This window comes from Electrona antarctica (assembly GCF_951216825.1).
Source record: "Electrona antarctica genome assembly, chromosome: 11".
NCBI lineage: Eukaryota > Metazoa > Chordata > Actinopteri > Myctophiformes > Myctophidae > Electrona > Electrona antarctica.
In genome coordinates, this window is record NC_136792.1 from 9,351,651 (window position 1) to 9,377,236 (window position 25,586).

The 25,586-nt window shown below is 43.3% G+C and overlaps 1 protein-coding gene across 1 annotated transcript in view; it reads right to left on the reverse strand.

Annotated features, from left to right (window-relative positions):
• The window catches only part of sgsm2 (small G protein signaling modulator 2), a gene marked incomplete at both ends in the record, with an annotated part of 146,847 nt that overhangs the window by 20,945 nt on the left and 100,316 nt on the right, over window positions 1-25,586 (reverse strand). The window contains 9 exons of the mRNA XM_079514195.1: window positions 2,498-2,632; window positions 3,916-4,042; window positions 4,340-4,503; window positions 6,374-6,441; window positions 6,882-7,006; window positions 11,343-11,477; window positions 12,411-12,559; window positions 13,519-13,586; window positions 13,959-14,126. Coding sequence (XP_079370321.1) covers window positions 2,498-2,632; window positions 3,916-4,042; window positions 4,340-4,503; window positions 6,374-6,441; window positions 6,882-7,006; window positions 11,343-11,477; window positions 12,411-12,559; window positions 13,519-13,586; window positions 13,959-14,126 — 1,139 coding nt within the window. The remainder of the gene's footprint in view (window positions 1-2,497; window positions 2,633-3,915; window positions 4,043-4,339; window positions 4,504-6,373; window positions 6,442-6,881; window positions 7,007-11,342; window positions 11,478-12,410; window positions 12,560-13,518; window positions 13,587-13,958; window positions 14,127-25,586) is intronic.

Sequence of the window (25,586 nt, forward strand, 5' to 3'; positions counted from 1 at the left end):
TTTACATTTAATTTCTGTAAAAGACAAAACGGAAGTGGGGAGGAGGAGGAGGCTCCCCTTCCGCTTTATATTTGACTCATGATGGAGCTTCCGTTGCTCCAGACTGTATGACGGAAGCATGTGGAAATTGCAAGAGGCAACAGTCTAGCAACGCGAGTACGTAGTAGTAGTAGTAACGTATAGGCGTATCAAGTTGGTCTGACCATGTGAGAGTGGAGACTACTAGGACAGTGACAGCAGGTGACTGTATTGTAGCTGTGACAGTGGATCAGTGTGGTGAAAAAGCAAATGAAAGCATTGTGTGTACAGCAGTGGTTCCCAAAGTGGGGTCCGGGGACCCCCAGGGGTCCTTGAGGGAGTTACAGGGGGTCCCCAGCTAAATGATACCCATATGGGTCTGTAACTCTGAGAGAGAGAGAGAAATGTGTACACTCTCGGTTAAAATTAACATTGATTTTACAATATAAATTGGGAGGCCCAGAGATAGAAATGCCATTAAATGGGGGTCCCTAGACTAATGCATGTCAAACTAGGGGGTCCTTGAAATTAAACGGGTTGAGAATCACTGCTAGAGCTGTACAGATCTTCTCTTATAGGGGGTCCCTGGCATATCTTTTCAAATGGGGGGTCCGCGGGCTAATAAGTGTCAATTTGGGGGTCCTTGACATGAAAGAGTTTGGCAACCACTGGTGTACAGCACGTCACTCTTACAGTAGTTATAGATCATCCATTGATTGATTGATTGATTGATTGATTGATTGATATATTTCATCTGTACTGTGCCTGGGGAGAGGAAAGCACAAGAGCATTCTGGCAGTACGATAGCATCATAAGATGAAAATACGTCTTCAATTAATCATGCAATTAGTCTGTCACACAGGTGATTGAGATTGCGGCGCTGCGCATATACGGTCCAGTAGATAATAATCACTACATCTCTTGACCTATAGAAAAAGCGTTTCTGGTTGGCAAACTCATATTGAACTCATAACTCATATTCCCTTTTATCCTCAAAACGTCATTAAAGACGTATGCCGGAGGAACCAGACTTCTATTGCTCTACCAAGACGGAATCCACTCATCCATTGTAGTTGTAGTAGAGCAAAAATAATCAATTCTAGTGGCTATGTAGTGTGGCTTAATTAACTATTGACTTGCTTGGAGTCATTAAAAGCAAAACAAATCACCCTTGTGTGAAGTGAGGGGGCACAATATGTATTAAATATTATATTGGCAACATATTGACAACAATCAACTCCATAGACTTGTCTGGCAAATGATTTATGCCATATTTGTCCGATTTGAGCATTCACTCTGATGCTGATATCACTACTGGGCTAAAGGTTTGGCTCAAAACGTCACTCTGTTCTTGGATGATAAACTCCAACTAAGAGAGCTAGACGGTGTGCGGACATATCCTTTTATTTACTTGTGCTTTTGATCTCTGTTCGTTTTGGGTCCAGCACCTAGCCTTCAAAAGGTTTTATGGATATGCACAGCAGTCAGCAGCGGCTTTGAAATTAATTGATGTTTCACATGATCTAATGTACAGGTTAAAAATCCCTCATTCCTGCTCCCCCCCACATGCTAACACGTGCCACCCCCCCTCCGTGCACTGTTGGGGTCGGCTACAAGCACAGCACACATAGACAGAGCCACAGGGGGGTGTGGGGTGGGGGCATGATGTAATGGAAGGGTATAGAGCTCAACAGTGAGATTCTGGAAGTAGAGATCCCATTCATTTTCTCCACAGAGCATTTTTTTTAAATCAGTAAAAAAAAAATGTCGTAAAAAAATGTTCAATTGTAAAACAGGCTGCACAGGAAGCTCTGTAGAACCACGCACATCTTTATGCAATCAATGTATTTTTTTTAAAGAAAAAAACATGTTTAACACATTCCCTGCCAGATATTAATTAATATTTAATTATCTCGCTCTGCCACGGTCGTTTCATTGTAGGCCCTTATTTTGAAGGCCAACTGTTCCTGGGCCGTCTGGGCGGTGTAAAGTGCCGCACGATCGTAATTTCTTTCACCCGAAACATGCATTTTTGTAACTGCAATAATCAGTGCTTTAGTTATGGGCCGTAAATAATGCTTGTTTTGGAAATAAAACGCAATCTGGGAAAATGGGAGATAAATACATCTGTTTACACTGAGGCAGATGGAAGGCGGACTGTTCACTTCCGGTTCTTCACATCCAAAGAACGTATCATTCTTTTATTTATATAGGCAGCACTGTAAAGGACTCTCTGAAACGTCCGTGGAGGAGTGAGTGAATGGGAGATTCTCTTCCGGAAAAAAAAAACAGCCGCTCTGAAAGTATCTGAAAGTGTGGCGGTCGATGATGTTGAGGCCTATTGGGTGGTTTTTGAGGAAAGGGGTGAGGAGGAGGAGGAGGAGGAGGAAGAGTAGTAGTGGTGGGGGATGGGGTGGGGGGGTCGGGTGCGTGGGGCGGGGTGAGGGTGGGGGGGGAGGGGCATTCAGGTGATAAAAACCTTTCATGACATTAGGGTCTGTGAGGTTCCGCGAGCAGATCATTGAGATCATCGCGTGGAGCCTGTCCTCCTCCTCCTCGTCGTCGTCCAGCGAAGGCGGGCGGCTGCCCGTGGTGTGGTGGTAGTTTATGGTGACTGTGGCCGTTCGCAAACCGCCGCCGCCGCCGCGGGACAACAGAGAACACAGTTAGACAAGGAGGAGCGCTCCCCATTCTCTGTATGCAGACCGCGGCCATCTTACCATATAAGTTAACCCATTTTGACCTGGGAACGATTCTACAAATGTCTTCTAAATCCTGTTTCTATGTCAGTCGTTCTCAAACATTTTCATGTCAAGGACCACCAAAAATATATGAAATTGGCCGCCGACCCCCATCTGAAAATATGTTGTTCCCCAGAAGCAAAGATTTGAGTGAAAAACGTTCGCTCTGAAAGAATATATTCAAAGATTTACGCCACATCTTCACGATTTCTCAAAAATATCAGACCTACAAGCTCATAGCGCGCCACTCGGTGGCGCGCTATGAGCTTGTAGATATGCTATTTTTCAATAGCTAAATTATAACATAATGTTTAAAACACCAAAAGGGGTTCCTGCCCAAAATGGGTTTAGTGGCAAGGTGCTACCTATAGGTGCAACTTCCAATGGCAGCCCATTCATCCAAACAGAAAAAGTCCTATCTAATTGTATTAAACAAAGTCAAACTCACCAACATTGCATCTGTACGGAAAGCTTGGATTATTCTCTTTCTATCCTCAAAGTGTTTGTTTCATAAAAATCACACCCGTGTGAACTGAGTGGTGCAACTCCCGTCTCCCCTCTCCCCCTGCATCTCTCTCTCTCTCTCTCTCTCTCTCTCTCTGTAATTAGCAGGCAACAGTGCAACACTATCTCTCTCTCTCTGTTTCTGGCACAACAGCGCCACTTTTGCCCCTACTGGTACTCTAAACATAGGATAAGACATAGTCATGTAGGTTAGGACATTGCTGTTCCTTGGAGTGGTTGCACCACTCAGAAAATCCACTGTAGACATCTTATGAGCTACTTTGTGTCCTTGCAGGTGATTCTTTTTCTAAGTGCTGGAGTTTGGAAGAGCTCGTTAGATATCACTCAACTGCCCTGCGTACCACCTGTTTATAATTAGCACATAATGGAAGAGGCAGCAGGACATTGCTTTACTGAAAACGAGTGCTTCCAAACTCTGATGGAAACATGGCCGCGGTCTGCAAATGGGCAATGCAAACAGGCCTCAGGAGGAGGGACACGTGACACTATATATACATTCAGACTGTTGACGAGAACGAAACGATATGCTGCTGAGAATAGCGCACACACACACACACACACACGCACACGCACACACACACACACACACACACAGTCTGTGTATGTGTGTGTGTGTGTGTGGGTCACTCACTAGAGTCTTGGTGGTGTCCAGGGTAGACGATGCGGAACACATAGTCAGCGGCCGTCTGCTCGTCTCCTTTGTCCTCCAGCAGCCGGGCGGTGCTGTTCCTCTTCCTCAGCTTAGGGAACACCTTGCCCTGTAACCACACACAGTAGTTCAATACATTATACACAATGTTTTGATTAGTATTGTTTGGCCCAATATTATTATACAATCTTATATGTTATGTAGCTTATTGAAGCTCAGAAAACCTAAAGAAAATTAAGAAAATTTACAACAAAAAAAAGTTTTATGTCACAATCCCTTTAACCATATTATGAACCCCGTCCTCCCATATTCTGGGCGGGAGCCGATCTACAAGGCAAAGAGATTTGGTGTAGATTGAAAAAAAAAAGTTCAGAGCTGTGTAGAGAGGGTAGAGAGGGTTTCGTACCTTCCCTCTTTGGGACCAGAGAGGGGGCTCCAGTTGGCCCCGGGGCAGGAGACCTGTCTCCAGGCAGGATAAGAAGGCTAGCAGGTGGCCTCCAGGGGGGAACTGAAGAGGAGGTCTCTGGATCCCATCCTGACTGACCATCACCAAGGTACCTCCACAGTCCGCTACAGAGGAAAGGAAAAAGATGGTTAACAAAAAGAAAGTGTGCTTGGTATGACCTACCAAAAGGTCCAAAACGTGAATCGCACCACCTTTGACACCGATTTGAAACATGTATGGTGCCATTTCTTCCTAGCCTTGCGTTGTGATACTATACATTTCTTTCACGGCAATCGGATGCTGCGTTCATGCTTTGAGGCATTTCATACAAAACGGGGCACTCCTGCAAACTTCGGAAACCAATCAGATCAGGATGGAATATGAAAAATCGGACGTATCTATCTTGATCACACGACTATTGAAATAGTGTGTACCAATTTGCGTGATGTATGGATAAAATCAGTTGGGAGTAATAATATCAGGACGGGGGCGAAATCAGAGTCTTTGACTCTTGTGGCCATGCCTTCGGGTGGCAGAGACAATGTGGCTCATTGTCTCCGCCAAGTGTAGACAGACAGAGAGGGAGAGAGAAACAGGGAGGAAGAAAGGAAGCACTGAGAGTTCTCTCTCTCTGTCACGCACTCTCGCACACACACACACACACACACACACACACACACACACACACACACACACACACACACACACACACACACACACACACACACACACGCACACCATGTATGACCGTGACAGGACGGTCGGAGGAGGTGAAGAAGGGGTCACTGAGATAGATGAAACACAAACAGAAGTGACCCTTGCTTCCTGCTCTGCTGCACCCTGATCCGTTCTAGCAGGAAATGAACATTTTTATAAAGACGGACAATCGATAGCTTAATGTGACAAGCGCTTATTAAACACAGTCGTCCCTCACACGACAGCCTCCTCGGCTCTGAGACAGAATGCCACTGACCGTACTGTTATTGGCTAAAACCACACTGCGGGGCCAATGGCCATCATCCTCTATTCCATACATGGGGCAACTGGTGGCCCGCGGGCCACATGCGGCCCCCACCTTCACTTAATGTGGCCCTCGGATTAATTCCTGGAATACTGATATGTTATTGATTTCAGCTGTTACAATTCCAAACATGCAAACATGACCCGCTGTAATTACTTACAGTCTAAATTGGTAGCTTGCTGAGTAGTATTACAAATAATGTTATTGTCTTTTTTATGTCCAAAATATTTGTATTTAGTTAAAATTACTTTTCAGGATTTCAATTCAAATATAGCAAAAATAGCCGATCTACAAGTTCAAAACGTGTCGCGATGCGACTTGAACTTTTGGCTATTTTTGCTACGACATACATACATGCAATGTGGCCCCTCTGGAGTGAGTATGGAAATATAATGGCCCTCTCCATCGTCAAAGATGCCCACTACTGCTCTATTCAAACGTGTGACATGAGCACTGAGTTGAGATAATGACTAGCTGTGTTTAAAGAAGAGACATCCCACAGAGTGGTGGGAATGGGACGGAGGTGCTCGGTGTTTAAAGAGACATCCCACAGAGTGGTGGGAATGAGACTGAGGTGCTGGGTGTATACTCTAAAGAGACATCCCACAGAGTGGTGGGAATGAGACGGAGGTGCTGGGTGTATACTCTAAAGAGACATCCCACAGAGTGGTGGGACTGGGACGGAGGTGCTGGGTGTATACTCTAAAGAGACATCCCACAGAGTGGTGGGAATGGGACGGAGGTGCTGGGTGTATACTCTAAAGAGACATCCCACAGAGTGGTGGGAATGGGACGGAGGTGCTGGGTGTATACTCTAAAGAGACATCCCACAGAGTGGTGGGAATGGGACGGAGGTGCTCGGTGTTTAAAGAGAGACATCCCACAGAGTGGTGGGACTGGGACGGAGGTGCTCGGTTAAGGAGACATCCCACAGAGTGGTGGGAATGGGACGGAGGTGCTCGATGTATACTCACGTCTCTGGTGACAGTGCATACACACTATCTGGCGTAAGGGAACGGTCAATGCATAGTCCCAGTAGATGCTATAGGAGACAAGAAGAGATAAAGGAGGGGCAGTTATAGAGAGGCATTTAAGAGCTATAGAAGGACCAGTGAAAGAAAACAAAGGGGGCAAGCCAAGCCATATTAATGAGAGGGAGAAATGAAGTGCATTGGACATGCTGGCTGATCATAGGTACTGCAGCATATTATGGCTGGGGCCAGCCAGCCAGACACATGAACGAGCGAAAACGGGTTCGACCAATGGGCTCGACTCATGAGGGGGTGACACTAGTGCGCAATTTTAATTTAATAAATACCCTTTGTTTAGCGGTTTTCCTTTTTTCACAGAATCAAAGGTTTTAGAACCGACTGCGTACTCATATTCTAAAATGTAAACATAAAGTGGTCATTTACTTCACTTAGGTATTTAATCTGGCAGTGAATGAGTTCAGGATATTTGGGGTTTATAAGGTTACAGTACCTCTTCTCCAGATCACAGTCTCCCAGCGTGCCGTTGATGAGCTGGTTCGGTGTCCACTTCAGGGTGAGGGTATCTCCGGCCTGATGCAGGGACAGGTAGCCACGCAGCACCTCCATGTCCTTCTTCTGTGGGGAGAGGACAGGTACACAACATCATATTATGAATCCTCCATGTCCTTCTTCTGTGGGGAGAGGACAGGTACACAACATCATATTATGAATTCTTCTGTGGGGAGAGGACAGGTACACAACATCATATTGTGAATTGTCTGTCCACCTACTTTCTTTGTCACCAAGAAAGTGCGTCCATGTCAAACATGAATAGGGTATATGTATGTATGCATGCACACAGAATAATTCATCCTACTTCCTACTAGCCATATACTGTAGCCTCTGGCTGCAGCCCCCCAAATGCAATTTACAATTTAGGCATTTAGCAGACGCTCTTAATCCAGAGCGATTTACATTAAGCAAGAACAAAAAACATGGCAATACATCATACTGTATACAGTGCATAAAAAAGTAGTTATCATCAGACTTGCAAGATATGGGGGTGCAAGGCTCCAGATTTACCAAAACAAACTGGTCAGGCTACTATACTTGGCCTCAAACCATGTGCAACCCAGATTCGGCACAAACAATGGACTAAATTCGTTTCGCGCCAATGCCACCAAAATATGGAACGCCCTACCAACAGCCATTAAGACATGCAAATCCCTTGACTCCTTCAAAACCGCTCTCAAAGGGCACCTACGGACGGCCGCAATTCGAAACTGGCCCCCGTCAAATCTGAATCCCCCCATCCCCTTTACTGTATAAGTTTATATTCCCTTTTTACCTGAGTCCTTACATGATTTCCATTCCGTTTTTATATAGAAGTGTAGAGAGACAGAGAAGAAGTAAAAGTAGAAGTAGAAGAAGAAGAAGGAGGTAGGCAGCAGAGATGGGGGTGGAGGGTGGAGAGGAAGATGGGAACTGCTAAAGCCCATTTCTGCACGCAAGCACGCCAGGGCCCTGCTGTGTGTGTGGGTGACATGACACGTGCGTGTGCACGCGAGTGTGCGGTTATGTTTATGTACCGAGGTGTGTGCTGTACAGTTTATCACGTACAACAGTATGTGTGTGGTTTCTACCAACCCACGCGTCATATCCTGTACACCCAGTCAGAGAGGGTACATGAGCCCAGTGGGAGGCATGCGGAGTTACTAAACATTCCCTGAAAGATCTTGGCAAAGCACCCTGCAGAGGAGGAGACAGCCAATCCTCTTTGTACTACATTCAGTTACATGATGGTCCACATCTATTCTGCACGTTGGACATACTGTACTGTGTGCCAAGTTAATTGCGTCTAAAAAATGCACGCATTATACTGTAGCTGTACTAGTTGTATCTTTGCAGTTTGAATTGTACATCCTTCCATATTGGCTGTGTCCTGTTAACTGATCGACTGTTATTGCCGTTTAATTAGCTACTGAGATCAATAGTTTTATTTGGTTTTACCATAAACACTGACATGTTACACTATGTTGTCCACTGTAAAACACATTTTACTCTTGATCTCTGGCACTGTTGGCTTGATGGCAGCCAAACTGTGCACACACAATAATAATTCACACATTTCAAATGGGCCTGTAATAGCGCCACCAGGACCAGGGGGATTTTTTTTTGCTAAACACATGTTTTGACAGTACTTCTACAGATTTTGTCCAAACATCAAGCAAATACAGTCTCGCTATATAGTCATTAAACAAAATGGGTGTTTCAGATTTTTCATACTCCATCCCGATTGGCTAAGATTGGTTTCCAAACTTTTCAGGAGTGCTCCATTTTGAACAAAATGCCTCAAATCGGCCTGGGCCATGGCTCAATGGTCCACCTTGGCTGGACCAGGCTGGACTGCTCGAGTCACAAATCTCCACTCTGGAAACACAAACTTCCTCCAATTAAGTCCCCATCTCAAGCTCTGTATCATGGGCGACCGAGTCTTCTGTCTCGACTGTGAAACTCACTCCCCGACTAAGAACTCCACAGTCTGTCGACTCGATGCTAACTTCTATGCAGTTATTCATCTACTTTTATTCTGTGTCCATATTCGCACACTTTTCTTCTCTTGCATCGAAAACACAGTGAACTACAAGTGGAGTTTGTGGCCATTTCTTTGTTCAGGGAATGGTTCCGTTCTTTGCAGCTGAAGGGTGATGGCACCATAGTCATACCATGATGTGATGCAGACCTGAAAGAAGTGCAGCGTTACCTCAATTATGAGGTAGGAAGGGAGTCCAACAATGGAATGGCTATCCAATGCGACCTGTAGCTATGTGTGGATAGCAAATTACTATGTAGGTGTGCAGCGTACAAAGCACCAATTATGTGCTACTGAGAGTTTAGCAGCGTGAGGTGAGCTATGATTGATGTAGCTGTGTCAGTTGTGTAGATAATATGCATGCATATTCTTGAACAGTGCACTGGGACATTTGGCCACTTCATGTGTGATATGCCTTTAGTGATGAATTATTAGGACAAATGTCTGAGCTGGACAAATATGCTTTTTCCAATGGAACGTGCAAATTAGATTTAGTTTCAGAGAAAGAAAGGATTTGCAATGTTGGAAATGTTCAGCTGTTAGGCATCTACATTTTGCCATTATGAATTATGGTAATGTGTGTCTTCAAATCTCTTTACTCTCAGCTTAAAGACAAACATCAACAGTAGACCAACTATTTGAGGCAAATGATTCTAGACTCATTAGTAAGATCAGTTTAACCCTAGATCTCTAAACCCAACTTTTGTCACACCATCACTAAACCTGAGAATATTTTACCCAATGTAATATATTCCATAAAAAATATTTCTCATAAACAAAGTACAGCATCATATGGCAATTTGAGGTACTCAACATGAAAATGATTATTTTAAAAGTATTTCTAAAAATGAGGCTGGGAAACCATTTGAGAATGTGAGAATGGTCATGGTTCATTCCCTGAAGAAGATAGATCTTACAGGTCGAAACGTTGGTTTCATCTTTTTAATACATTTTCTGCATCGTCGTGGCTCTGAGTGTGTGGCCTTTTTTCTTCATTTTCTATATTTACCGCCCAAGGCCATTAGCACCTCACCAATACTGGTGTGCGCCCTTCTCCTGTTAACCCATTCTGGACGGGAACCCCTTTTGGTGTTTTAACTAAGCATATATGTTATACTTTAGCTATTGAAAAATAGCAGATCTACAAGCTCATAGCGCGCCACCGAGTGGCGCGCTACGAGCTTGTAGGTCTGCTATTTTTGAAAAATCGTAAAAATGCGGCACAAATCTTTGAATATATATTATTTCAGAGCAAACATTTTTTTTATTTCGAAAAAAGCCCATTGTGGGAGGGATTTATCACTATATCACTAAACCCAATTCACCCAGGTTTAGTGATAGAGTAGACTACCTGCCTGTAGAAAAACAAACAGGGATGTGAGCAGGGAAACAAACTACCCAAGGACATACCCACCTCAGACGTCACATCAGCAACATTATATAAATGACATAAACATAATTGTCCAGGTGAAAATCACCCAGGTTTCTAGGGTTAATAGGGAGGGTGGAGATAGTGAGTATGAACATTTTGCCTACTGTAGACTACTGTCGATACTCTATATCCCTTCCAAATGCTGCCTATTCTACATTTAACTTACTAAATAAACCGATTTCACGATTCATCTGGCAAGGCAAACGTCCAAGAATTTGATTTAAAAATTGCAACTGGCCAAGATCGATGAGGGATGAATGATGCTGGGTTCGGGGGTGGAGGATGCCAGGTTTGAGGTTTGTTCACTGGGTTCGGGGGTGGAGGATGCTAGGTTTGAGGTTTGTTCACTCCAGACCGATGAGGGATGAATGATGCTGGGTTCGGGGGTGGAGGATGCTAGGTTTGAGGTTTGTTCACTCCAGACCGATGAGGGATGAATGATGCTGGGTTCGGGGGTGGAGGATGCTAGGTTTGAGGTTTGTTCACTCCAGACCGATGAGGGATGAATGATGCTGGGTTCGGGGGTGGAGGATGCTAGGTTTGAGGTTTGTTCACTCCAGTCAGCTAAAGTAATTTGAGTTTAATCTGCCTATAACCGATACCTTCAACCTAGACACTTTTTACAAGTACTGGAATAAAATTCAAAACCTCTAGAATGAACCAGTGGCCAATGAAAGCAATGACCAAATAATTGCGAAATGCCTTAAAAAAAAGATAAGAGAATCTACAAGCTCAGAATACACCATGAGCTTACAGTAGATCTGCTTTTTTCACTATTTTTGAAACATTTTAGAAATAATGGCATGCCTAAATAGGAACACCAGGTTGAATGTGGTTAGACCGGGCATAATAATCAAATTGAAACGTGTGTGTGCACACACACACACACACACACACACACACACGCGCACACACACACGCAGTGGAGAGAGAGAATAGGTTCCTACCGGCTGCACCAACACATTGTTCTTTCCATAAAGGAGGTGTGTGCGAGAGTTCTGGTGCAACGACTCCACGTACTCCCTGGCAGAGGCAGCAAACTTATCCTCAGACATGTTGACACTGGACTGCCTTTTACGGATCTACGGACCGGAAGACAGAATGGATTAGAAAGGAGTTCCTGACAGAGCACAGAACACATAAAAGGTTCATGGTTTGTTTCTGGTCCTTGGACTTAGTATGTTACTCAGGATATAGCCTTGACAGGGACCCGGTGTTTTGGTTTAAAACATTTGAAAAAAAAATAAAAAAGCCTGGGGGAAGTAACCAGGAAATGTGGCATAGGAGTGGGAGTGAACCGTGTATTTCCCTAACCAATAAGAGTGCAGAGGGGCGTCGCTCCAAATTTGGTGACATCAGTGTTCTCTGCTGTGTTCTCCCAGGGGAGAGGAGGGGAGAAGAAGAGGCGGGGCGGGGGGAGGAGGGCACATAGGTTGGTGAACCAATAGGGAGCCGCCATGGGTTTCCAGTGCTAGTTTGAATCCACCCCTCTAGTCCATGAAAAGCTCGGTTACTTAACTTACTTTCAGGATATTCGATGTCGGAGTAGGAGGAGGCATTCTTGTTGCGTGCCACAACACCACAGAAGCAGTAGACTACTGGAGCCATGCTGCTGCCTGTGCTGTGTGAGAACGTGCGTCGCCGTTCAGGTAAACAGTTAAAACCTGTTGTTATGCAGAGTAGTAGCTAGCCATTTTGATTTGGGGACTTGACAAGGCGTGAAACTAGGGAGGCACACCCACCGCCAGTATGCAAGTAACCACTGGGTATACTTCTTGGAAAGTCTGGTGACGTGATGCGTCTTCTCTTGAATCTAGGGGGGTGGTTTCTAGTATGCACGCGCATGCACCGTTCCGTTCCGTACCTGCGCGTGCACGTCAAATATTATTTTTTAGTACCACTCCATAGTACTGCGTTCTACGAGCATGACACCACTGTGCACATGCATACACAAACAAACATACACCTCCGGACTAGCCCCAAAGATGTGGGCCCCCCCCCCCCTCTCCCCTCACCCCCAGAGCAGGCCTGCGGCTGGGCGAGGCATCCTGGCTCCGGTGAGCTCCATGGATGCGGTGACGTTGGACCAGCTCGTTTGCAGAGGGGTCCGTCCAGAAGTGGTCAGACGTCTTCAACTTACTGTACTCCAGAGCACAGGGCCCCACTGACGACACACACACACACAAACACACACACACACACACACACACACACACACACACACACACACACGCACTTTGCTCAACACCTATACAGGTCACACCAACATGCAGGCTCATTCCTATGTTAAAATCCATTTTGGGCGGGAACCCCTTTTGGTGTTAGCATTATGTTATGCTTTAGCTATTGAAAAATAGCAGATCTACAAGCTCATAGCACGGCACCGAGTGCCGCGCTACGAGCTTGTAGGTCTGCTATTTTTGAAAAATCGAAGAACGACTGACATAGAAACATAGCTTTTTCAGAAAATTGTCAGGATTTAGAAGACATTTTTAGAATCTGATCTCAGGTCAAAATGGGTTAATTTGCGCTATAGTGCTGGTGCGACAGCACTCGGCAGCCTTTGTAAACTATGTTGAGGTGTGAACTTAAAGTTGTTTTTAATCAATGCACGACGTGCATTAGCTATTGTCAGAGTAGCCCAGTGCAGTACCCACTACCACAGTACTAAATAATGTTAGATATTACAATAAATGGTGATTTATAAATGGGCATCAGCAATAAAAATGGAACTGTTTTCTATTGAAATAATTGTTTATGGTTATGTCTGAGTCAGAGTGGCGTGACCGTGGTCCACCGGCAGTGGTGTGCACAGATAGACACCAGGGGGTGCTAGAGCACCACCTGCCCTTGCCCTCTGGACAGCAATGTGCCTTTTCTTTCGTACAGTGTAGCCTACAGTATGTGGACCATGGTGACATTGATCAATTCTTGATTAAAAAAAGCTTCTAATATAATATTAATGCCCCAAAATCTATAAATCTCACACTATTAAGGCAACCGGCCGGTTCCACGTGCTGCACAAGGTGCCCTTTTTTCACTTGAGCACCTGCCCCTCTAAATGTCTGTGCACGCCACTGTCCACCGGCATAGCATTTATGAATATTGCTTTAATAAACTCACCGAGTAGAGCAGCCAAGATGGGCCCATACACAGGGTCATGCATCAGAGCTTCTTTCTCATAGTATTTACTGTAATAAACACAGACAACATGAGAATTATGAAGCAAAATATATATGATTACAGTCCAGAATGCAGAGACACTCTCGAAGCTGCACTCGCAACTGACATTTCAGGTTTCAGATCATCTCATCTGTTATATTAGGGGCTCTGCATGCAAAAAAGTGGACAATTGGACAATATTTCACACAGCACACATACTGTAACAAGTGCAGGGGGAGAGGCTAGACAAGACCACATAATGAAGACAAGTTATTAATGGGAATTGATGGGCATTCATTGAAAGAACTCCTCGTTCTTTAGTAATTATTAAGACAAATGGCTCCCTTTCTTCTAGTCAATGAGGCAAGAATTGGACCTCAATCAATATTAAAACACCTCACCTGGAGGTGTCCACGATGTGCTGTACCAACTTGTCCAGAACTTTGTCGAAGAGGGCGATGCGAACCCAGATGTGTCTGATGGCCTGAGCGGGAAGGGGCTGGGGCGGGCGGCTCGATGCCGTGGAGCCCTGCCTTCGGAGTGGTTCAGGACCAACACTCTGGGCTCTCCTGCAGCATTAAAATAAATAAACATTTCAATATAAGGGTCAAAGGTCAAAACAGAGTGGGTCCATCAATACCAGTGGTCGGAAAAGTACTCAAAAGTTTTACTTAACCCATTTTGGGCAGGAACCCCCATTTGGTGTTTTAAGAATTATGTTGTACTTTAGCTTTTGAAAAATAGCAGATCTACAAGCTCAGCGCAGCACCGAGTGCTGCGCTACGAGCTTGTAGGTCTGCTATTTTAGAAAAATCGTGAAAATGTGGCCCAAATGTTTGAATATATTCTTTCAGAGCGAACGTTTTTAACGTTTTTAACGTTTTCTGGGGGGGGGGCCCCGGAACAACATATTTTCAGATGGGGCTCGGCGGACAATTACATATATTTTTGGGGGTCCTTGACATAAAAATGGGTTTTTCAGAAAACTGTCAAGACTTGGAAGACATTTGTAGAATCGTCCTCGGGTCTAAATGGGTTAAGTAAAAGTATCAATACTGCCATTTTGAAATACTTCAGTACAAGTAAAAGTCCGGAATTAGCCGGGGCGCCTGATGGAGGGGAAGCTAGGGCACTGTTTGGAATAACGTGTTCCTTCCACACGCTACGTCCAACCAGGGAAACTTCCCCCCTGTCTGGTGTAAAGAAGCGGCTTGGACGCTCATGCACTAAAAGGAAGCATGAGGTCAGTCCGTTACTCTCCCCAGGTTGGCGGAGGGAGTGTAAGCGCCCAGGATCACATTAGATAATTGACACAGGGGTGAAAAATGGGTTATAAAATCATGGGAAGTCTGGAATTAAAAATGTAATTGAGTAAAAGTTTGATTAAAACTGATTAACGGATAGAATACGGAATAGAAAATCAGCAGTATCACTGTTCTGTTGACCCAGGTATATACGTGACCTTCATCAGATCAGCAGTATCACTGTTCTGTTGACCCAGGTATATACGTGACCTTCATCAGATCAGCAGTATCACTGTTCTGTTGACCCAGGTATATACGTGACCTTCATCAGATCAGTGCTGGAATAGAAAATCAGCAGTATCACTGTTCTGTTGACCCAGGTATATACGTGACCTTCATCAGATCACTGTTCTGTTGACCCAGGTATATACGTGACCTTCATCAGATCAGTGCTGGAATAGAGGGTATGCACGTGACATCATCATACCCGGAAGTTATGCGGGAACGCCTACTGAATGACAGAGAAGTACTTTCTGGCCTCGACAGCCCATACATCCATCTGATTGAATTAAATAACTTTAAACAACATTAAATTCACTTTGTCACTGACTTTGCCACTCGATCTGCCATTCACTTAACGCATACCCTCTATAGAGCGTCGCAGTCCCGCCCCCTACCATGGACCAGGAAATGATTCTCCGTTCATTTTCCTCATAGACATTTCAGAAAGTATTTATTTAAAGACGTTTACGCCGCGGACAAAGCCAACTCGAGTCGTGACAAATCATGACAACAAACAAAATTTTTGGGGCCGAAAAAATAATCAGAAAGAAGAAAAAACGGCAGGTTACAACACTTTTTTTGTTGTTTTTCTTCTTTGTAATTATTTGTTTGGTCCAAAATATTGTTTGTGTTTGTGTCTCGAGTTGGCTTTGTCCGCGGTGTAACCGTCTTTAAATAAATACTTGTTGAAATGTCTATGGGAAAAATGCATTGGGATCATGATCTACCAGTGGATCACACAGGGCGTGCAGATCACATGACATGCCCCTAAAAATATATCATTTAAAATACATGTTTTTTTTGGCCTCTGCCACTTCAATTAATGTGACTTGATTGACATAAAAAAGGGCCCGTCGGCTCAAACCAACAATGCAAAACGTTTTCAAGAGTGTTGCGCACAAACGTCAGTAGCATTACAAAGTTATATACAAGGACCCCTACTAATTCCATTTTCTCCCCTCTATTTTGCAAGTGTGTTTGTCAGGTAAATTTTGAAACTGTTTTCAGCAATAGGATAATATTGTTTTTGGTGGGTAGATCTTGTTGAGCTGGTCATTTTGAAAGTAGCTCTCAAGTCAAAAAAGTGTGGGCATCTGTGCTCTATATGCTTCACCTGTCTGGGCCCGGCCTCCCAAAACCCTTGATCCAGGAACTGGAAATGTCTGCAGAGAAAGTGCTGCCACATCATTAGGATACCAATTAATTCCTTCCCTACACACTGGAGGCGAGGAAAGAGGAGGCCACTGAGAGAAGGGATCAGTCCAATGATCCAGAGCCCGTCTACAAACACAAAGTCGCTACAGCCAAAGAACAAAGGAATGTGTTTGGATGGTTGATGATTTGTTTTTAGTGTTCGTTTTTAATAGAGCGGTTTAATAGAGCGGTCCTCTTGAATTGGATTGAAAGAAACACCATAATTCATAGTGTTATGCAATGATGTTCTCTAATAAACTTGAAACAGGTCCAGGCCGGGTCTCACTGATTTGGAAGCCCTCATGACAAAGATTTAACTGGCCTATAAAACCCATTCTGTGCGGGAACCCCTTTTGGTGTTTCAAGCATTATGTTATACTTTAGCTATTGAAAAATAGCAGATCTACAAGCTCATAGCGCGGCACCGAGTGCCGTGCTACGAGCTTGTAGGTCTGCTATTTTTGAAAAATCTTGAAAATGTGGCTCAAATCTTTGACTTTGAATATATATTCTTTCAGAGCGTTTTTAACTCAAATCTTTGCTTCTGAGAGGTTCCTGGAACAACATATTTTCAGATGGGGGTCGCAGTGGCCAATTACATATCATTTTTGGGGTCCTTGACATGAAATATTTGAGCACCACTGACACATGAGGTTTTTCAGAATATTGTCGTCATTTAGAAGACATTTTTTAAATTTCGACGTCAAGTCTAAATGGGTAAAACTGCCAGGTGGCTCCGGACCATGATGCTTTGCATTGTTGGCAGTGGAGTGCCGAGTGTCGAAGTGATCAGCAAAAACTTCAACATGGTTATTGTCATTACAAAAACACAAACAGGCCATCAATGTAAAGCCAGGTGAACGGAACGCTGTCGATGGCACACTGTGGGCTGTGTGTGTGTGTGTGTGTGTGTGTGTGTGTGTGTGTGTGTGTGTGTGTGTGTGTGTGTGTGTGTGTGTGTGTGTGTGTGTGTGTGTGTGTGTGTGTGTGTGTGTGTGTGTGTGTGTGTGTGTGTGTGTGTGTGCTCTGGTTTTTATATCTTTGTGGGGACACAAATCTGTTTACACAGTCACGTCATGGGGACCAGTTACGGTATGGGGACAAAAAACCTAGTCCCCATGAGGGAAACCGTTAAAAAACCAACCCAGGAGATGCTTTATATGTGCCTGTGAGGTTTTTAGCCTTGGCCCATAAGGGACGTTTTTTGATCGTCGTGTGTGTGTAAGTGGTGCTCAGTATCTCCCCCTAAGGGTTTTAGCTGCTATTGCACTCATTACATTCTCACACACACTTTTGTGGCCGCACCCACATCATTATGTGGCCCCACCCACCCTGTTCCCCACAAGGAGGGATTATACCATCAAATTGAGTGTTAACAGGTGTAACAGAACAGGAGATTCCAGTGAAGATGGCAGCAAAAGCAAAACACAAGGTAAGCTATTTTTTTCTGAATGAACAATTAATAAAAACAGTGCTCAACCACAGATATTTGAAAAATCACTATAACCAGTATTTGACCATAACATTTTGTGAATTAGCTCTGATTATTAAGCTAGCTCAGTTAGCTAAATTAGCTCATACCATTTTGTGAATTAGCTCTGATTATTAAGATAGCTCAGTTAGCTAAGTTAGCTCAAATGGCTCACATGGGCTGAAGACAGTTTAGATCAGTTAGAGGGATTGCTTTTCCTGTACTTTTAGGTTAGTAATGACCTTAAAACTACTGTTTTGTAACACAAATAATTTTGTGATGAAGTTAAGACACTTAGCTTCAGTTTAGCTTCAGATATAAGGATGATGTTGTTTGGTGGTAATTTCATGTAATGTAATCCAATGTGAGCTCCTGAAACGTTTATTTTGCTATTATTTTCTGTGAAAATAGTCAGAATGGGTATACAATTTCGTTTTTGTGTTAGGACTTTCTACTGTATAAAGTATATATGTTGAGTTTGGTCCAGTTTGTAGTGTTGTAGCATTAGCTTCCTTTAGCTGCTGTCTTTCTGTGTAGCACTGTAGCAGTGCAGTCAGTGACTCTGCAATGATGTGATATTAAAGAAAATGGTAATAATAGGCAGAATAATTGAAACATCAGAAGACGTCCCCATGATGCACATTAGCACAGGGTCCCCAATATGCATGTCTTAAGATGTGTGTGTGTGTGTGTATTTATGCAAGCTTGAAGGCAAAATATTGAAACTTCAGAAGACGTCCCCATGATGCACATTTAGCACAGAGTCCCCAAGATGCATGTTTTAAGATGTGTGTTTGTGTTTGTTTGTGTGTGTATTTATATGTCCCCGTGATGCACATTAGCTTAAAGTGTGTTAAATGTCCCCATATATCACAGAACTGAAAGTGTGTTCTAAATACCTACTATGTAACAAAATGGTATATTGGATTACATCAGGATGTTGTAATACTAGTAATATTATCTTACATGAGTTATTTCGAACTCACTTTTATCCAAAGCAACTTCCAATAAGTGCATTCAACATTGATAGTCAAGTGCACTACTTTCACATGCCTAACTCTTTTAATATTCAATGAATCTTATTCTAAACAGATGTTGAATGACATGCCTGCAACTGGGGGTGGAGACTCCCCCACAGACACACATGGCTCCAGCAGTTGCCAAGACATCCACTTCCATTGAAAAGGTAAATGGGGAGAGCACACCTTACAAGGATGTTGTGTAATGTCCTAATGTCTAGTATGACTGTCCGTTCTCTCACACACTCACTCGGTATAATGATGTAAATTTAACAACATAGCCGCAGCCAACTGGTGGTGTTTTTTCCTTTACTGGGGCTTATCAGACTTAACATTATGGTAATGTTTCGGGGCCGGGCCAAGCCATGGGTTGGACCAGTTCGGGTCCAGGCTTTATTGTCAGGCCCGTTGAGAACTCTAACAGCATGTATGTCCCCGTGACGCACATTAGCCTAATGTAAAGGGATTAAAAGTCTAAATATTGTAGATCACATAATAGGCAGAATAATTGAAACATCAGAAGACGTCCCCATGATGCACATTAGCACGGGGTCCCCAAGATGCATGTTTTAAGATGTGTGTGTGTTTGTTTGTGTGTGTGTATTTATATGTCCCCGTGATGCACATTAGCTTAAAGTGTGTTAACCGTCTGCCTGCCGCCATTCATTAATCCCTCGATTGCGTATTGCCAAGGTTTTATCGCGCGTAACACTTACTTTGAAGATCCAAATATCCGTAATCGCATTGTTCCTGTGAAAAGCTGCTGTGTGTGGTATCATGACCGGTTGTTGTTGTCTCGCTCGGCGGTGGAAAAAGCTGACCGCGAGTATCACAGCGCCTGCTACAGGCCGTTGAAAACGCTTGTCTGGGACAAAGCGTCCTCTGCAATGTCGCTTCTGTGAGATAAAGCCGTCTGAAACCAGAGCCGGCAATGTAAGTGGATGCGCGCGCATTTTCAAAATGGCCGCGCCCATTGTGTCAGAAGCATAACAAAGCTAACTGACAGTAGATTTCGATACGATCGTATTAAAACATGCATTAATTAATACATCGCTGTTAAAACGGCTTTTCCGTTTGTGGCAGGCCACAAGATTCTACGTTTTAAAATTCCTATGTTCCCGGCAGGCCTCGTGTTAAATGTCCCCATATATCACAGAACTGAAAGTGTGTTCTAAATACCTACTATCTATCTACTATTTAGTATGACTGTCCGTTCTCTCACACACTCACTCGGTATAATTATGTCAATTTAACAACATAGCCGCAGCCAACTGGTGGTGTTTTTTCCTTTACTGGGGCTTATCAGACTTAACATTATGGTAATGTTTCGGGCCGGGCCAAGCCTTGGGTTGGACCAGTTTGGGTCCAGGCTTTATTGTCAGGCCCGTTGAGAACTCTAACAGCATGTATGTCCCCGTGACGCACATTAGCCTAATGTAAAGGGCATTAAAAGTCTAAATATTGTAGATCACATAATAGGCAGAATAATTGAAACATCAGAAGACGTCCCCATGATGCACATTTAGCACAGAGTCCCCAAGATGCATGTTTTAAGATGTGTGTGTGTGTTTGTTTGTGCGTGTGTGTATTTATATGTCCCCGTGATGCACATTAGCTTAAAGTGTGTTAAATGTCCCCATATATCACAGAACTGAAAGTGTGTTCTAAATACCTACTATCTATCTACTATTTAGTATGACTGTCCGTTCTCTCACACACTCATTCGGTATAATTATGTCAATTTAACAACATAGCCGCAGCCAACTGGTGGTGTTTTTTCCTTTACTGGGGCTTATCAGACTTAACATTATGGTAATGTTTCGGGCCGGGCCAAGCCTTGGGTTGGACCAGTTCGGGTCCAGGCTTTATTGTCAGGCCCGTTGAGAACTCTAACAGCATGTATGTCCCCGTGACGCACATTAGCCTAATGTAAAGGGCATTAAAAGTCTAAATATTGTAGATCACATAATAGGCAGAATAATTGAAACATCAGAAGACGTCCCCATGATGCACATTTAGCACAGAGTCCCCAAGATGCATGTTTTAAGATGTGTGTGTGTGTTTGTTTGTGTGTGTGTATTTATATGTCCCCGTGATGCACATTAGCTTAAAGTGTGTTAAATGTCCCCATATATCACAGAACTGAAAGTGTGTTCTAAATACCTACTATCTATCTACTATTTAGTATGACTGTCCGTTCTCTCACACACTCACTCGGTATAATTATGTCAATTTAACAACATAGCCGCAGCCAACTGGTGGTGTTTTTTCCTTTACTGGGGCTTATCAGACTTAACATTATAGTAATGTTTCGGGCCGGGCTAAGCCTTGGGTTTGACCAGTTCGGGTCCAGGCTTTAATTGTCAGGCCCGTTGAGAACTCTAACAGCATGTATGTCCCCGTGACGCACATTAGCCTAAAGTAAAGGGCATTAAAAGTCTAAATATTGTAGATCACATAATAGGCAGAATAATTGAAACATCAGAAGACGTCCCCATGATGCACATTAGCACGGGGTCCCCAAGATGCATGTTTTAAGATGTGTGTGTGTGTTTGTTTGTGTGTGTGTATTTATATGTCCCTGTGATGCACATTAGCTTAAAGTGTGTTAAATGTCCCCATATATCACAGAACTGAAAGTGTGTTCTAAATACCTACTATCTATCTACTATTTAGTATGACTGTCCGTTCTCTCACACACTCACTCGGTATAATTATGTCAATTTAACAACATAGCCGCAGCCAACTGGTGGTGTTTTTTCCTTTACTGGGGCTTATCAGACTTAACATTATAGTAATGTTTCGGGCCGGGCTAAGCCTTGGGTTTGACCAGTTCGGGTCCAGGCTTTAATTGTCAGGCCCGTTGAGAACTCTAACAGCATGTATGTCCCCGTGACGCACATTAGCCTAGAGTAAAGGGCATTAAAAGTCTAAATATTGTAGATCACATAATAGGCAGAATAATTGAAACATCAGAAGACGTCCCCATGATGCACATTAGCACAGAGTCCCCAAGATGCATGTTTTAAGATGTGTGTGTGTGTTTGTTTGTGTGTGTGTATTTATATGTCCCCGTGATGCACATTAGCTTAAAGTGTGTTAAATGTCCCCATATATCACAGAACTGAAAGTGTGTTCTAAATACCTACTATCTATCTACTATTTAGTAGGACTGTCCGTTCTCTCACACACTCATTCGGTATAATTATGTCAATTTAACAACATAGCCGCAGCCAACTGGTGGTGTTTTTTCCTTTACTGGGGCTTTTCAGACTTAACATTATGGTAATGTTTCGGGCCGGGCCAAGCCTTGGGTTGGACCAGTTCGGGTCCAGGCTTTATTGTCAGGCCCGTTGAGAACTCTAACAGCATGTATGTCCCCGTGACGCACATTAGCCTAATGTAAAGGGCATTAAAAGTCTAAATATTGTAGATCACATAATAGGCAGAATAATTGAAACATCAGAAGACGTCCCCATGATGCACATTTAGCACAGAGTCCCCAAGATGCATGTCTTAAGATGTGTGTGTGTGTTTGTTTGTGTGTGTGTATTTATATGTCCCCGTGATGCACATTAGCTTAAAGTGTGTTAAATGTCCCCATATATCACAGAACTGAAAGTGTGTTCTAAATACCTACTATCTATCTACTATTTAGTATGACTGTCCGTTCTCTCACACACTCATTCGGTATAATTATGTCAATTTAACAACATAGCCGCAGCCAACTGGTGGTGTTTTTTCCTTTACTGGGGTTTATCAGACTTAACATTATGGTAATGTTTCGGGCCGGGCCAAGCCTTGGGTTGGACCAGTTCGGGTCCAGGCTTTATTGTCAGGCCCGTTGAGAACTCTAACAGCATGTATGTCCCCGTGACGCACATTAGCCTAATGTAAAGGGCATTAAAAGTCTAAATATTGTAGATCACATAATAGGCAGAATAATTGAAACATCAGAAGACGTCCCCATGATGCACATTTAGCACAGAGTCCCCAAGATGCATGTTTTAAGATGTGTGTGTGTGTTTGTTTGTGTGTGTGTATTTATATGTCCCCGTGATGCACATTAGCTTAAAGTGTGTTAAATGTCCCCATATATCACAGAACTGAAAGTGTGTTCTAAATACCTACTATCTATCTACTATTTAGTATGACTGTCCGTTCTCTCACACACTCACTCGGTATAATTATGTCAATTTAACAACATAGCCGCAGCCAACTGGTGGTGTTTTTTCCTTTACTGGGGCTTATCAGACTTAACATTATAGTAATGTTTCGGGCCGGGCTAAGCCTTGGGTTTGACCAGTTCGGGTCCAGGCTTTAATTGTCAGGCCCGTTGAGAACTCTAACAGCATGTATGTCCCCGTGACGCACATTAGCCTAAAGTAAAGGGCATTAAAAGTCTAAATATTGTAGATCACATAATAGGCAGAATAATTGAAACATCAGAAGACGTCCCCATGATGCACATTAGCACGGGGTCCCCAAGATGCATGTTTTAAGATGTGTGTGTGTGTTTGTTTGTGTGTGTGTATTTATATGTCCCTGTGATGCACATTAGCTTAAAGTGTGTTAAATGTCCCCATATATCACAGAACTGAAAGTGTGTTCTAAATACCTACTATCTATCTACTATTTAGTATGACTGTCCGTTCTCTCACACACTCACTCGGTATAATTATGTCAATTTAACAACATAGCCGCAGCCAACTGGTGGTGTTTTTTCCTTTACTGGGGCTTATCAGACTTAACATTATAGTAATGTTTCGGGCCGGGCTAAGCCTTGGGTTTGACCAGTTCGGGTCCAGGCTTTAATTGTCAGGCCCGTTGAGAACTCTAACAGCATGTATGTCCCCGTGACGCACATTAGCCTAAAGTAAAGGGCATTAAAAGTCTAAATATTGTAGATCACATAATAGGCAGAATAATTGAAACATCAGAAGACGTCCCCATGATGCACATTAGCACGGGGTCCCCAAGATGCATGTTTTAAGATGTGTGTGTGTGTTTGTTTGTGTGTGTGTATTTATATGTCCCTGTGATGCACATTAGCTTAAAGTGTGTTAAATGTCCCCATATATCACAGAACTGAAAGTGTGTTCTAAATACCTACTATCTATCTACTATTTAGTATGACTGTCCGTTCTCTCACACACTCACTCGGTATAATTATGTCAATTTAACAACATAGCCGCAGCCAACTGGTGGTGTTTTTTCCTTTACTGGGGCTTATCAGACTTAACATTATAGTAATGTTTCGGGCCGGGCTAAGCCTTGGGTTTGACCAGTTCGGGTCCAGGCTTTAATTGTCAGGCCCGTTGAGAACTCTAACAGCATGTATGTCCCCGTGACGCACATTAGCCTAAAGTAAAGGGCATTAAAAGTCTAAATATTGTAGATCACATAATAGGCAGAATAATTGAAACATCAGAAGACGTCCCCATGATGCACATTAGCACGGGGTCCCCAATATGCATGTTTTAAGATGTGTGTGTGTGTGTGTATTTATGCAAGCTTGAAGGCAAAATATTTAAACTTCAGAAGACGTCCCCATGATGCACATTTAGCACGGAGTCCCCAAGATGCATGTTTTAAGATGTGTGTGTGTTTGTTTGTGTGTGTGTATTTATATGTCCCCGTGATGCACATTAGCTTAAAGTGTGTTAAATGTCCCCATATATCACAGAACTGAAAGTGTGTTCTAAATACCTACTATCTATCTACTATTTAGTAGGACTGTCCGTTCTCTCACACACTCATTCGGTATAATTATGTCAATTTAACAACATAGCCGCAGCCAACTGGTGGTGTTTTTTCCTTTACTGGGGCTTTTCAGACTTAACATTATGGTAATGTTTCGGGCCGGGCCAAGCCTTGGGTTGGACCAGTTCGGGTCCAGGCTTTATTGTCAGGCCCGTTGAGAACTCTAACAGCATGTATGTCCTCGTGACGCACATTAGCCTAATGTAAAGGGCATTAAAAGTCTAAATATTGTAGATCACATAATAGGCAGAATAATTGAAACATCAGAAGACGTCCCCATGATGCACATTTAGCACAGAGTCCCCAAGATGCATGTCTTAAGATGTGTGTGTGTGTTTGTTTGTGTGTGTGTATTTATATGTCCCCGTGATGCACATTAGCTTAAAGTGTGTTAAATGTCCCCATATATCACAGAACTGAAAGTGTGTTCTAAATACCTACTATCTATCTACTATTTAGTATGACTGTCCGTTCTCTCACACACTCATTCAGTATAATTATGTCAATTTAACAACATAGCCGCAGAAAACTGGTGGTGTTTTTTCCTTTACTGGGGCTTATCAGACTTAACATTATGGTAATGTTTCGGGCCGGGCCAAGCCTTGGGTTGGACCAGTTCGGGTCCAGGCTTTATTGTCAGGCCCGTTGAGAACTCTAACAGCATGTATGTCCCCGTGACGCACATTAGCCTAATGTAAAGGGCATTAAAAGTCTAAATATTGTAGATCACATAATAGGCAGAATAATTGAAACATCAGAAGACGTCCCCATGATGCACATTTAGCACAGAGTCCCCAAGATGCATGTTTTAAGATGTGTGTGTGTGTTTGTTTGTGTGTGTGTATTTATATGTCCCCGTGATGCACATTAGCTTAAAGTGTGTTAAATGTCCCCATATATCACAGAACTGAAAGTGTGTTCTAAATACCTACTATCTATCTACTATTTAGTATGACTGTCCGTTCTCTCACACACTCACTCGGTATAATTATGTCAATTTAACAACATAGCCGCAGCCAACTGGTGGTGTTTTTTCCTTTACTGGGGCTTATCAGA